The following is a 14630-nucleotide window of genomic DNA, read 5'->3' as shown; positions in this document are numbered from 1 at the left end:
TGGTTTTGGGGTTGAGTATCACCTCTACGCTGATGATACTCAGCTGTATATTTCAACCCCAAACCACCCCAACGAGGCTGTCGAAGTGATGTCCCGGTGTTTGGAAGCCGTCGGGGTCTGGATGGGGGACAACAGACTTAAACTCAACCCCTCCAAGACTGAGTGGCTGTGGCTACCGGCACCTCGGTTCAGCCAGCTCATTCCATCGCTGGCCATAGGGGGCGAACAATTGCCCCCTGTGGAACGGGCGCGCAATTTGGGCGTCCTCCTTGATGCCCGGCTGTCAATGGATGACCATGTGGCAGCCGTGGCAAGGGGGGCGTTCCACCAGGTTCGCCTGGTGCGCCAATTGCGCCCCCTACTGGACCGGGATGCCCTACGCACGGTCACTCATGCGCTGGTGACGTCCCGCTTGGATTACTGCAACGCTCTCTACATGGGGCTGCCCTTGGGACGCGCCCGGAGACTGCAGTTAGTTCAGAACGCAGCCGCGCGGGCTGTGATGGGGAGTACGAGGTACTCCCACGTAACACCTCTCCTGCGCGAGCTGCACTGGCTACCTGTGGTTTTTCGGGTGCGTTTCAAGGTGCTGATTACCATCTTTAAAGCGCTCCATGGCACGGGACCTAGTTACTTGCGGGATCGCATCCTCCCACATACATCCCTGTGGCCAATTCGCTCACACAGGGAGGGACTTCTCCTGGTGCCGTCCACTAGGCAATGCCAACGGGCGACACCAAGGAGTAGGGCCTTCTCTGTGATGGGCCCAACCCTCTGGAATGACCTCCCCCCCGACATTAGAACCACTACTGACCTCCGCTCCTTCCGGCAAAAATTGAAGACCCACCTGTTCCGATTAGCAGGCCTGGCATAATCACAACTGTCCCTCCTGGCAAATGTTTTATCAACTGGTTATTTTTAGGGGTATTGTTTTTAATATTGTGTCTATTTTAGGGGTTTAAAACTTATATTTATATTAGCTTTGTACAGTTCTTTTAATTACATTTTAACCTCCTCCATGCCAACTGTACATATTTAACTTTTTATTGTATTTTGTTATATTCTGCACGGACTGTACACCGCCCCGAGTCCCTTTTGGGAGAGGGGGCGGTCTAGAAGCATTAAATATAAATAAATAAATAAATAAATAAATAAATAAATAAATAAATAAATAAATAAATAAATAAATAAATAAATAAATAAAGTAGCACAGATTTCCTAAATACAATAATCTCAGGCTAAATGTTGGCTAAGTCATTTAATGTATCTTCAAAGAGCTTCCAGGTGCCATTTAGATAAAATATGCCTTTTATAAAACCTTATTTTAAAAAAACTAAGTACTCATCAGTTAATGATGAACAGGATTTTTTTTAAGGTGAGTGATGTATGTAAAAATTTTTGCAATTGCATAATATTTTTCCAAACACATGTTAAACAATCATATACCTTACCTAACAATCATTAGAGTTATGGGAAACATCGAAGAAAGCAGAAAATATTAAAACTGATTATGGAATATTATAATCTCTCCTTGATTTCTGTCCTTTACTAGGCCTCCAAGTACTGTATTGACAGCCATTGGTCGAAGCACCTGTTATTTATTTAATTCCTTCTCACTCCTACGGGTGATATGTGTCTTCCTCAATCTCAAATTTTCCACCTGAGGTCTGGGAGTTTGATGGTTCTGTGCAATATCTTAGCTGTCCTTAACACTGCACTCTTCTGGGCTGAGAGCTCTGATGTTCTTGGGATCTGTTGGAGCCACTTTCCTACCTTGAGAGTCACAGCCCTGACTGCTCCTACCAGTACCACTTCTGGGACCCATCTGGTCTTTATGTTTCACATCCTCTCTAGTTCCGCCTTCAGGCCCTGGTACTTCTTTAGCTTCTCATACTTCTTCTTCCCAATAATCCTGTCACTTGGCACCAGTATATTTATCACCACGGCTGTGTTCTGCTCCTTGTCTACTACCACAATGTCTGATTGATTTGCCAGTACCTGCCTATCTGTCTGGATCTAGGTCCAATGGGATCTTACCCCTGTTATTCTCCACAACCTTCTGTAGAATCTCATATCTGGACTTGAGACGGTCTAGCAGAAGATCCCGATTTTGTCTGTGCCATTCAGCTGCTGTTTCTGCCTGCATTCTATACCATCACTATATTCTCCAAGGCCTTTCTTTACAGTCTGCAACTCGGGTCCTGTCTAATATGGTTAGACCCCCTGCTTCTATGGATTTGATCTTAGCGTCTGCTCTTGTGTTTTAGTTCAGCCCTTTCAAGCCACCGATAGAATTGTCAGCCACTTCAGCTGCCTATCAATTGTACATTGTAAGCATGTCTTGTTTTGCCATGACACTTCCTCTGCTTGATCATCTTCCCATGTCTGCTGCTGTTTCAGACATTCACTTAGCAGCTCAACCTTGGGTGTCATCTTACTGATCTGCCACTCAGACAAACTGGCCATCAACAAGCATATAGACATGAATGGCATCTACATACCATTCAAAAGAGAAAATCAAATAAAGGAAACAAAAATACCAAAACACCTCTTCATCAACAATCAACACCCATATGAGCAAAGATTAACATCAAGACTAATATTAGACCAACAATCAAGAAACAATCAAGGATCTGCCAAACAAAATAACAAAACCAACAGCCCAAATCAAGGAACCACCAAAACCACTCCCATCAACCCTGACATGCAAGCTATTAGAATATAGTAAACCCTACTCCCTATAGCACGATGTTACCTAGTTTAGTAATTAAACATCTGCAAGAAGACAACCAAGCTCAGAGAGCACCAAGAGTCCCACAGTTCAATCCTGAACTACAAATATTATCTTCTATCAGCATAATAAGCTGTGTCACATTTCATAATCCAACAGTAGTATTCCTGTTATTGTGGAAGAGATGAAGTTGTTCTCTTACACAACAGAGTTATATCTCCTCTTGCTGCTATAGCAGCTGGCAGCATTTAAGGATGAAAAAAAAAAACCCACAATAAAAAAACCTCACTTTCCCCCCCAGCATTGTAGCAGGTTCCAAAGTAAATAAGGCTGCAGTATTAAGGCTGATTACAGAGGATGATTCTTTTCAAAGAATGAGAATGTTTCTGTACTATAGCTTAGGCAAACTATATTTTGAGATTTCATGTAAGCACAGCATGTGGCACTAATTATAGAGTTCAGATATCAAAGAATCTCAAGCATCATTTTAGAAAAGTTTCAAGTTCTTTGTACTGCAAACACAAGCTTTTAAGGAACTCTGATTAGATTTTTTTCCCTTTTACATTAAGGACAAAATTTGCCATATTGGTCATAGCTCAGACTCTTATACAGGCAGTCCTCATTTTAGTGACTGCCTCATTTAGCAACTGTCCACAGTTACAACAGTGATGAAAAAGTAACTTTAGAACCAATCCTCCCATTTATGATCTTTGCAGGCCCTTCAAGCAAAGTAAGGCTTAAGTAAGGTCATAAGTATAGCTGCAGCTTTACTTTGTGACCTCTTCGCTTAACAACCAAGTTGCCAGTCCCAATTGTGGAATTAAATGAGGACAACTTGTATAACTATTTTTCATTTCATAATGTTTCTCACGATTAAATAAAGTATGAACTTGGATGATAGCAATAGATTTTTGTGTATACTTTGTATATACACTGTTTAACACAACACAATTGGAGCTGTTTCTTTCATAATACTACAAGGAGATAACATCAATAACTGATGATTTAAGAAAGTCTGGTCTGGTTTCTTCTCTCGCTCAACTTATTTTTAAAAAGTCATGTGTACAAGGTTATGTCTTCACTTACCATGATATTTCTACATACCTTCTCTTTTTGAATTTCCCAAATAATAAGAACTTTGTCTGAAGCACCAGATATTAATTCAGTTTCATAAGCTATTATACAGAGGGATATAAAAAGATTGAATAATCCAGGTCAAAATTATTTTTCATGTATTACTCTGTAATCTAAGATGCTCTTTTTAAGAATAAAATGTATTTGTACATAATGGTAGAACAGAGTTAGTTTTCACTTTATTTCGGCTTATCACTTCCAAAGGGAAAAAAAATAGGAGTCTTGCACTCTAAGGATAATAAATCAACATTCTCCAGCTTCACTCTCTGCAGAAAATTAATTCTCAAAAGACTTAGCCAGTATATTTTATAGTCATGCTCCCTGGTAATTTTAAAATGATTCCAACACATCTGGAGTCTAACAGATTGAAAAAGACAATAAATCCTGAACAGAATCTCACAAATTTACTAGAATAAAATTTATTCATTCTGCTTTTCACTAAACAGATGATTTCATTCCTTTATATAGAAAAATATGTAGAGGTTTACTACATACTTTTTCACAGTGCTTTGCTTAAAGTGCAGTGATTACTCACGGCAGACTTCCATTTCATTAACTATAGCAACACAAAAGTTGCTGTTTTCTCACAGCAGCAACCCACCAAATTAAGTGAAAGAAGAGATACCAAATACCACATCAGAGCTTCTAGAGCAGCTGGCCTCAACCTTTCCAGTTCTTCGGACTGGCCAGTGGTGGTGGCATGGGGGGGGGGGGGAGGGCAAGAGGAAGGTTCTAGTTGTAGGAGCATGTGCGTATGCATGTATGCAACTCCATTTGCACAAGTGGCGGGCTTGCGCACCCATTTGTGCAGATGGAGTTTTACATACTCCATCGCTTGCAGGACCCGAGGGTCATAGATCCCTGTTTTACAGCACCAATACTGCCACCTGTTGGTCATTTATAACAGTAGAGGCATTACTTTTCATTTAAGATGGGTGTGGGTAGGTGTTTGTGTGGGTGTGTTTGATATTGATTATAGTCTTCTCAGCAGATATTTATTTATTATGTATTAGATTTATATTCATTAAATCAAATCAACTTATATCTTTTCCTCATTTTCCATTCATAAGAATTCTATTAATAGGAACAAATTCTTAGTTCTATTGGTTAAAAGATTCCTAACTCCTAGCATCCTGGCGGCCCAAGAATCACAAAATAAGTCTTCAGTATTAAGTTATTAAGTGTAGCATTTTAACCCATTGTGGAGTAGGTCTTGTGAATTGAGAGCTATTTCCTCAGCAGGACTCCTTAATCTTTTTTACCTGACAGAATATTGAGAGTATACTTGCGGAATTCTTGCAAAATTTGTGGTGGTCTTGTGTCTTGTACATTCGTAAAATGGCTGCTGTGGACAATTTAGCAAGTTACAAAGCACTATTTTACTAGAACATTGCTTCCATATAATGTACATTTCCTATTTTTTAAAGAAACATGTATTTATTTACTATAAATAACTCAAGGCAATGAACATACTTAATACTCTTCCATTCTCCTATTTTCCCTGTAACAACAACCCTGCAAGATGAGTTGAGCTAAGAGAGAATGATTGGCCCAAAGCCAGCTTTCATGCCTAAAGTGGGATTAGAACTCATGATCTCTGGTTTCCTACCTGGTGCACTTTCTTGCCTTATCCACTAGACCAAACTGATTAACTAGAGATTATTTTCTAATTTCTGGTTATTTTGCCATATTTCCAGGAAGGTCTATACATTTCCAGTTTTGGGGGTTCAATTAACTGAATGTCCAAAAACCATTTTGAGGTCAAGAAGCACTACTAGAAATAAAAATATCATTGGCAGCTTGTTTACCAATATTTCATCACTCTTTTTTTAATGAAAAAAAAAATCATGCGGGCAGGAACCTTGGCAGGTCACAATGCAGATTCCAGACTTCCTCAACATAAAACAGGAGGATTATCAAGTAGCTTGATTAAAAGCACTAAGATAGAAGTATGGAATTCATGTTAAATTCTTCTAGAATCATGCCAGGTCATCAATTTGATTTATTAATGAAGTCACTAGACATAGTAGAGAAGCCACTTCACATATATAAAAGTATCATTCCAACTTCTAAATTCCTAAAATGTTTCAAGCATTATTGGCCTAGAAAAATGTATACCCTTAGGAGATGCATTTTGAATGTACTAATATCCACCAGAGGGCACTCACACAACAATAAAATAATACTGATTTTTATGGACCAAGGGAGTGGAGAGAGATCAGTTAAAACAGTTAATGTAAATTTTAGATAACTGATAAATAAATGTTTTAGGGGAAAAAATAAGATTTGACTATTATTTCAGGGTGTATTTAAAGTGCATAATGTGGCAGTCCATGGTCGAATTAAGGCTTTCTTGTTATTATAACCCAAATAGTACTTTAGAGAACTTGCAGAACAGGGAGGGGAGGATCTCCACTCTGTACCCTAAACTTATGCATGTTTAAAATATTCAGAGTTACATAAATTCCATAATATGTTGGACCAGGACATTGGATAACCCAGTCTGTTGTTAATATTGAAATAATGCATTGTGACCTTGGTTTACGCAATTTTATGATGTGTTTTGTGTGCTTTTGTTTTGACTATGGACCATCAAGTTGGGGTTTGTCTCAAACATCAAACAGATTTTCTCCATGATGATCTGTCTCTGCCCTGGGTCTTTCAGGTCTTCATGTTTATTACATATTTTCTTCTATATTTAAATTGTATGTTAGCCACTCAGAATTGCAATCTGTGAATTGAGCACTCATAGAAATTGTATGAATAAAATAACATGAAATAAATCTTTCTAGAATTTCCCACTGCTTTCCCCAAGCTTTGCCGCTCTTCTAATTTCCATGTGCTGTTTTTCCACCCTTACCCAGTCTTTCACTTGCTAAAAGGCTACATACAGCTCTTTTGATCCTTTAAAAACAAGGTATTGTTGGCTTATGGGGCAAAATGCAGCACATTTTCCACTACCCTGGGACAAAATGAGCAAATATAACACTTACATTAGCAGAGAAGACTATGACAGTCTCTGTATCATAGCTCCCCCTACTGATAAGAAAAATACATTTTTTTTCTTTTTATTATCACATACAGTGGGGCAAAAAAGTATTTAGTCAGCGACCAATTGTGCAAGTTCTCCCACTTAAAAAGATGAAAGAGGCCTGTAATTGGCATCACAGGTAGACCTCAACTATGAGAGACAAAATGTAAAAAAAAACACCAAACAATCACATTGGCTGATTTGGAAATAATTTATTTGCAAATTATGCTGGAAAGTATTTGGTCAATATCAAAAGTTCATCTCAATATTTCGTTATATATCCTTTGTTGGCAATGACAGAGGTCAAACGTTTTCTGTAAGTCTTCACAAGGTTGGCACACACTGTTGCTGGTATGTTGGCCCATTCATCCATGCAGATCTCCTCTAGAGCAGTGATGTTTTGGGGCTGTCACTGGGCAACACGGACTTTCAACTCCCTCCAAAGATTTTCTATGGGGTTGAGATCTGGAGACTGGCTAGGCCACTTCGTAAGAAGCATTTCAGGACCTTGAAATGCTTCTTACGAAGCCACTCCTTCATTGCCCAGGCGGTATGTTTGGAATCATTGTCATGTTGAAAGACCCAGCCACGTTTCATCTTCAATGCCCTTGCTGATGGAAGGAGGTTTGCACTCAAAATCCCACGATACATGGCCCCATTCATTCTGTCCTGTACACGGATCAGTCGTCCTAGTCCCTTTGCAGAGAAACAGCCCCAAAGCATGATGTTGCCACCCCCGTGCTTCACAGTAGGTATGGTGTTCTTTGGATGCAACTCAGCATTCCCTCTCCTCCAAACACGACGAGTTGTGTTTCTACCAAACAGTTCTATTTTGGTTTCATCCGACCATATGACATTCTCCCAATCCTCTTCTGGATCATCCAAATGCTCTCTAGCAAACTTCAGATGGGCCCGGACATGGACTGGCTTAAGCAGGGGGACACGTCTGGCACTGCAGGATCTGAGTCCCTGGCGGCGTAGTGTGTTACTGATGGTAGCCTTTGTTACATTGGTCCCAGCTCTCTGCAGGTCATTCACTAGGTCCCCCCGTGTGATCCTGGGATTTTTGCTCACCGTTCTTGGGGTCATTTTGACCCCACGGGGTGAGATCTTGCATGGAGCCCCAGATCGAGGGAGATTATCAGTGGTCTTGTATGTCTTCCATTTTCTAATTATTGCTCCCACAGTTGATTTGTTCACACCAAGCTGCTTGCCTATTGCAGATTCAGTCTTCCCAGCCTGGTGCAGGTCTACAATTTTGTTTCTGGTGTCCTTTGACAGCTCTTTGGTCTTCACCATAGTGGAGTTTGGAGTGTGACTGTTTGAGGTTGTGGACAGGTGTCTTTTATACTGATGACAAGTTCAAACAGGTGCCATTGATACAGGTAATGAGTGCAGGACAGAGGAGCCCCCTAAAGAAGAAGGTACAGGTCTGTGAGAGCCAGAAATCTTGCTTGTTTGTAGGTGACCAAATACTTATTTTCCACTATAATTTGCAAATAAATTCTTTCCAAATCAGCCAATGTGATTGTTTGGTCTTTTATTTTACATTTTGTCTCTCATAGTTGAGGTCTACCTATGATGCCAATTATAGGCCTCTCTCATCTTTTTAAGTGGGAGAACTTGCACAATTGGTGGTTGACTAAATACTTTTTTGCCCCACTGTATCCTGCCAAAATAATAAACTTAAATTTTAAAATGAAAGAATAAAATATAATATTCAAAATCAATAAAATAAAATATGCATATATAAACCTGTCTTTGTTCTTTTTGGAGTGTAGCATTTACCCGAAAAATCCAAAGCTTGGAATGGCTTTTAAATCAATGGAAATTTGGCTAATTGCAATGTATCAAGGCTATCATGGTTTTTTTTCAGTGTTCCTATTTACAGTGCCTTCACTTTATAAATGAACACAAATTTTAAATTCTCCATCAGCATTTTCTATTATTCTAGGTACAAAGTAGAAGCATTACAAACAGGCAAATTCTTCTGTGCACTCTTGATACTGTACTTACATCCATTTTTTCTATGAATCCACTTAACACAATTAATTCTCTCAGTATGACCATTCAGTGTTCCAACTACTTTTCTTTTCTAGAGGAAAAAAAACACACATACAAGCCAATTATAAAAAGGAATTAGGAAAATTTTGTTCTTCAGAAGAAAAAGTTAACTGCGGAGATGCTGAAATAGTATCTTACTTGAGATATATGTTTTCAAGAATAACTGATGACAAGATTAAGGGAGGTATTTTTATTGGTCCACAGATCAGACACATCATCAATGACAAGTGGCTTGAAGATCTGTTAGTGGGGCTAGACAAAATTGCCTGGAAAGCATTCAAGGATATTGTTGAGAATTTTCTTGACAACTACACAGCACCACACTACATTCAGCTGTTTTGACAAACTTACAGCATACGGGGCCATGAAGTGCAACATATCATTGAAGATTCCTTTTCTGCATTCACACATGGACTTCTTTCCTGAAAATCTTGGTGCAGTCAGTGAACAAACATGGAGAAAGATTTCACTAGGACACTGTCACAATGGAAAACCAGTATCAGGGCAACTGGAATCCATCAGTGCTGGGTGACTGTTGTTGGACATTGCAGTGAAATGCATCAGACACTGAATGCAAGCAAAAATCAGCAGCAGAACAATTTTGCTTTTTCTAGTCCAGTACCTGCGCTTCAGTGCTACGCAGCATGATGACTGACAATTGTGTTTAGTTAACCAACGAATAGCATGAAAATGTATTGAAAACAGATCTTTCCATCTGTGTATACAGTGTAGTACCATGAGTGTTGCCATATGACTTGGAAGGCCCAGAATTTCATTGCCTTTCTGCTCTGAAGTTTATAGGCTGAGTAAGGTTAGTAGAGCTGAGTAGGCTCAGTACAAACTGAGTAAAAACAGAGGGGTTTATTTCTACGGCAAGCTGCTTCTAGAAAAAAGAGGTTAAAACATGTACACTGTTTAATAACTTCAGTTGTCCTTAACGTCAGCATTTGATGAAGAGCGGCAGGAGGGGTAATAAACTAAATATACACTTTCTTGTGCTTTTTATCATTTTAATTTTTTTAAATAATTATTTGTTGTTCGCTTTGCTGTATGCCGCTAAGAGTGACTTGGCTGTGAGATTGGCAGCTATATGAATGTAATGTAATAAATAAATAATGAGGATTAATTTTTTGCATCAAAGTGTTATGGGAGAGTCACTGGCCCCAATAAAGGCAATGTTCTGCTACACTGGCATTTATGCATGTCCCAAGAAAATTCTGTAATCACTTTTATTATGTTTTTATTATCCCTTTGTTTCATAAACTTCAGAAGTTGTCCCAGGTCTCTTCCACCGTTTCATCTCTATAACCAACCAACTACACGAAGCGAGAACGGTAACCAGTAATGTTTATGACATTAAAGGCTCACTCGCCATTATAATCAACACTTTCCAAAGCTGCTGTACCTATAAGAACACCAGACGCAGAAACAAAGCGATTCACTTTTCCCCATTACTGGGGAAGACAACCGACTAAGTTGCATCAAGACACCCCCAGAAGAAGCAGGAATCAAAGCGCCCCCTCCTCCCGCGCCTCTATGCCATTGTACGCCTCCAAAACACATATTCAGGGAGCTCGCTAGCTGAACACGAAGAAGCCCTCTGCACTAAAATCCTCGGCCTCCCCTCACGCCTCACCTGTGGGTCATAGAGAATGACGGAGCGACAAGACCCGAACGCCAATAGACTTCCTCTCCCCCAAGAGATCACTCCGGGGCCGACGCGGTTAGCGGAGCAAGCTACATGGCACAATTCTAAGGAGGCTGCCATTTTCCTCTCGCGTTCCAATGAAGTTGACTCCAAGCGGCCGCCGTCGAAAGGCTTGTCAGTAGAGCGGAAGCGACAAAGCAGTGCTTCCCAACCTTGGCAACTTAGAGAGGTCCGGACTTCAACTCCCAGAATTCATGCTGGCTGGGGAATTCTGGGAGTTGAAACCTGGACATCTTCAAGTTGCCACGGTTGGGAAACACTGGGATAAAATATGGCAATAGGTTTAAGAAAACGGGCTGGCATTAGGAGAGTTTACAAACCTACGATTACGTCAAAGTTTTCATGCTGATCAGTTTGAAAATTCCATAACAGACTTGCTTGCTTTATTTGTGTGTGTGTGTGTGTGTGTGTGTTTGTAAGGACTGTCGACTCCCCCATTTTTGGACTACTACCATCCTACTAACACATCATTCTTTTTTTTGAATTTTTGAATTATTTTTTTCCTTCTACAACACCTTACAGTCATTATATCAACATTATTAGGTCATCATACCTGTACATGTAAATATTATTTTGCTTCTGTGTTAATAAACCTTTATACACAGTTCTCTCTCTCTCTCTCTCTCTCCCTCTCTCTCTCTCTCTCTCTCTCTCTCTGTGTGTGTGTGTGTATGTATTGTTTTTCAGCTTAATTAATTTTATTCTTATTTTGCAGCCATTTGTACCAATTGTTCCAAATTTCATAATATTCCAGCTCTTCTTTGTCTTTTAATGTTAGTTTTAATTTGTCCATCTCTGCACAATCCAAACTTTCTTGTATCACTAATTTGTCCGAGAGGATATTATTTTGTTTCCAGCATTGGGCAAACGCTATTCTAGCTGTGGTCAGCAGATGTGTTAATATGTACTTTTCTTTGTATATTTCCCTTTGATTATTCCCAGAAGAAAGAGTTCGGGTTTGTATTTTATTTGTTCTCCTGTAATTTCTTGCACCCATTTCCAAATGTTTGTCCAATATTTTTGAGTTTCCGGGCAGGTCCACCATATGTGATAGAAAGTCCCTTGTATTTTTTTACACTTCCAGCAGGTCGGATTCATGTTTGGGTACATTTTTGCCAATCTCGTTGGTGGTAAATGCCAATGATAAAAACATTTTAACTAACCCTAACACATCATTCTAACCTCATCTTCTTAGAAATCAGTTGTCCTTCCATAGCCAAATTTATAGAAATAGGGAAGGTTAATAAATAATTGATCTGGAAAATTTTCGGGGGTGCTAAAATTACTGAGAATCATTGGCAATTTCCCACTTAATTTAATCTCGGGTAGGCAATGCATGGGCAAAATGAGATCAAAATAAAATAAATATGACAGTATGTTTTACTCCTTCCTGTTTTTAATTCTATTCTTAAGTATATGTCTTTTATATGGTTTTATCTATTGTACCTGTAAACCATCCAGAGCCATTTGTCTAAAATGTGTGCCCATCTTCTTGTAGTGGCCCTAGTTATTACCTCTTATTTTCCCTAACAATGCAATCGGGTAGGTTTTGCTGAGAAAGAGTGACTGGCCCAAAGTCAGCCAGTTAGCGTTCATGACTAACAAGAGTACTAGAATTCATAAGAGTCTCTTGATTTCTAAGCCAGTACCTTAACAATCCCACCAGCTCTTTGGACAAATGAATAAGCACACAGTTATTTTTGAATAAACACACGAAGAATTGCACAAATCCCATTCAGTCTGTTGAAAAAGAACTTTTTAAACCATGGGTCTCTGAGCAGATATGTTTTGGTTTGAAATGGGCACAGAGGGCTGAAAATGAAGATCATGTGACCCTAACAGCTTCATAAGCACTAAAGCATTTCTTTCCTAACTTTCTTTTCTTCTGGAGTCATGAGATCCAGATTTTGGAAGTATTCTGTAAGCCCATTTGAAGTATACTAGTTCAAAAATGATTGCCCTGTGATGCACCATTTCAAGCAGTTGAAGGTCATGACTATAGAGTTTTAGTAGTATGGATATAGATAGATAAAATCCCCATTTTCTACTGTAGGGAGTTATCACCTAGCCCTCTCCCAGAAAGATGAAATATCCTAGGAAATATTGATAAGGCAGAATATTATATTTTCCTGGATGTGAAAAAAGGGAGAAACACATTTTAAACACAAAGTAAATTCCTGCGGCTTCCAGCCCATCCCCACTTTGTCAATGGGCCATTAAGAAGACCAAGCTAGTCCACTTTACATAATAAAGAGTTCTCCTCTTCAACTCCAGAGTGATGGGATAAGGCAGGATAATATAAGCCTTTATTCAACTGACCACATGGCATCTGAACTCAATCAAACCTGGATTCAAAACAGCCTAGAGAGTTGCCCCTGCATGGCCCCATGTGAGTCTGACAACCAATCAGAATACATTTCTTACACAGGAACAGGAAACAGAGAGGTGGGACTGAACAGGTTATAAAAAGCCTAGCAAGCCCCTCCATCTCCCCTTCTCTTCCCTTCTCTTCTTCTCCACCAACATTGACGCATGTGATCACCTTTTCTGTTCAGGACTCAAACCATGCGGTCCTGTCCACCATTAAAACCATCTTTCCAAGCAGCCTCCATGTCTCCAGTGTCTTTTTCCCCACTTGGAGCCGAACCCAGAAGGACATTTCTTCCAAAACTACCTCAACTGGTTATTTGCTAACTCAAAAAGAATATTTAAAGAAAAGGCTGACAAATGCTGTTTCTTCTTCTGCTTCACTCTTATTAGAAATAAATAAAACTTCATTATTCATTATGAGAGTCAATTGTTCACTTCTACATAATTTTCCCATGTTTTCAGCAACAATCCAACCAATTACAGACATATGTTCCTCCAGAAAACAAAGTAACTTTTTTGAGCGATGCCATCATTTTTTTTTTAAAAAAAAGCTAAGTTTCCAATCCTGCCCTTTTTATTTGAAAGAATGCACTCTTCCTACAGTAAAAATATTTGGAACTGTGGGTTTTGAGAGACTTTCTAATATGGAGTTGAGCCATTAACAGCACCTTATTGTTGTAAATTCCACTGATTTGTGGTAGTAGACTTGAGTGGGAACTAAGCAACAGACATTGCTAAGCAACAGTTTCTGTTCTGGTTGAAAGATATGACAGGATACAGAAATAGTGCTACGGTGAATGAGAATGACGTCTGTAAAGTAGAATAGGGAGAAATCTTAACACATTCTAAGAAGAATGCAAATCCAATTTTAGGAGTATGCATATTATTGATAACCACTGTTTACTCAAATGTGTTAGAAGCATTTCTGGAGAATTCTATCCAAGTAAGATTACCAGCTTTTTCTGCTGGTTCCTAAGCATTTAATTGTAGCAGAATACCCAGAGAATTGGCAGATGGAACTTTTTATCACTTATGCCAGGGGAAATTTCATTGGAATTAGTGGTACAAGAACAGGCCCTATATATGATGGCATAGACATCATTTGATGCAAATTAAATATTGAAGGCAACTTCAACCCATCTGTTAAAAACCTTTCATTGTGAGTTCATTTCTACAAATTCAAATGTTTAAAACCACTGTCTATAAACTATGTTCATGTTTTAAAAGATATGGACAGGGAAAAGGAACTCCATCACTAATATCTTCAAATATATGCCCATTAGCAGGATTTGTTATATTTTTCTTGTATCATTATATCATTGCCGCTGTTCACTTTGCTCATGGAATCAGGAGAATCTAATTTGCTAGTATCTTCTCTGCTATGCACACTGGCAAGAGACCAACAGGAAATCAGGTCAAGCATTCTATGCCACACACTTGATGGTTTTTTCAAAGTCGATATCCAACAAATACAGAAAGTGATCACTTACTAATTATGGTTGCCTGCAGTGTATTAAAGCATGCACTCAATCTCTCATGTTGGCAAGACACAGATTACTTTCCTGGAATAGAACATGCCACTTAGTCAACAA

The 14630-nt window shown here is 39.2% G+C and overlaps 1 protein-coding gene across 1 annotated transcript in view; it reads right to left on the bottom strand.

Annotated features, from left to right (window-relative positions):
• Positions 1-10818, bottom strand: part of ELP2 (elongator acetyltransferase complex subunit 2) — a 55441-nt gene extending 44623 nt beyond the window's left edge. The window contains exons 1-3 of the mRNA XM_081951160.1: positions 10597-10818; positions 8913-8991; positions 3836-3906 (exon numbers count right to left, since the gene is read on the bottom strand). Of these exons, the coding sequence (XP_081807286.1) occupies positions 3836-3906; positions 8913-8991; positions 10597-10728 (282 nt within the window). The 5' untranslated portion in view covers positions 10729-10818. The remainder of the gene's footprint in view (positions 1-3835; positions 3907-8912; positions 8992-10596) is intronic.
• Positions 10819-14630: the final 3812 nt, after the last annotated feature.

The sequence above is a fragment of the Natrix helvetica genome (assembly GCF_964273705.1).
Source record: "Natrix helvetica genome assembly, chromosome: 4".
NCBI lineage: Eukaryota > Metazoa > Chordata > Lepidosauria > Squamata > Natricidae > Natrix > Natrix helvetica.
Note: the sequence above shows the minus strand (reverse complement) of the source record. Positions and strands in the feature narration are given on the sequence as shown.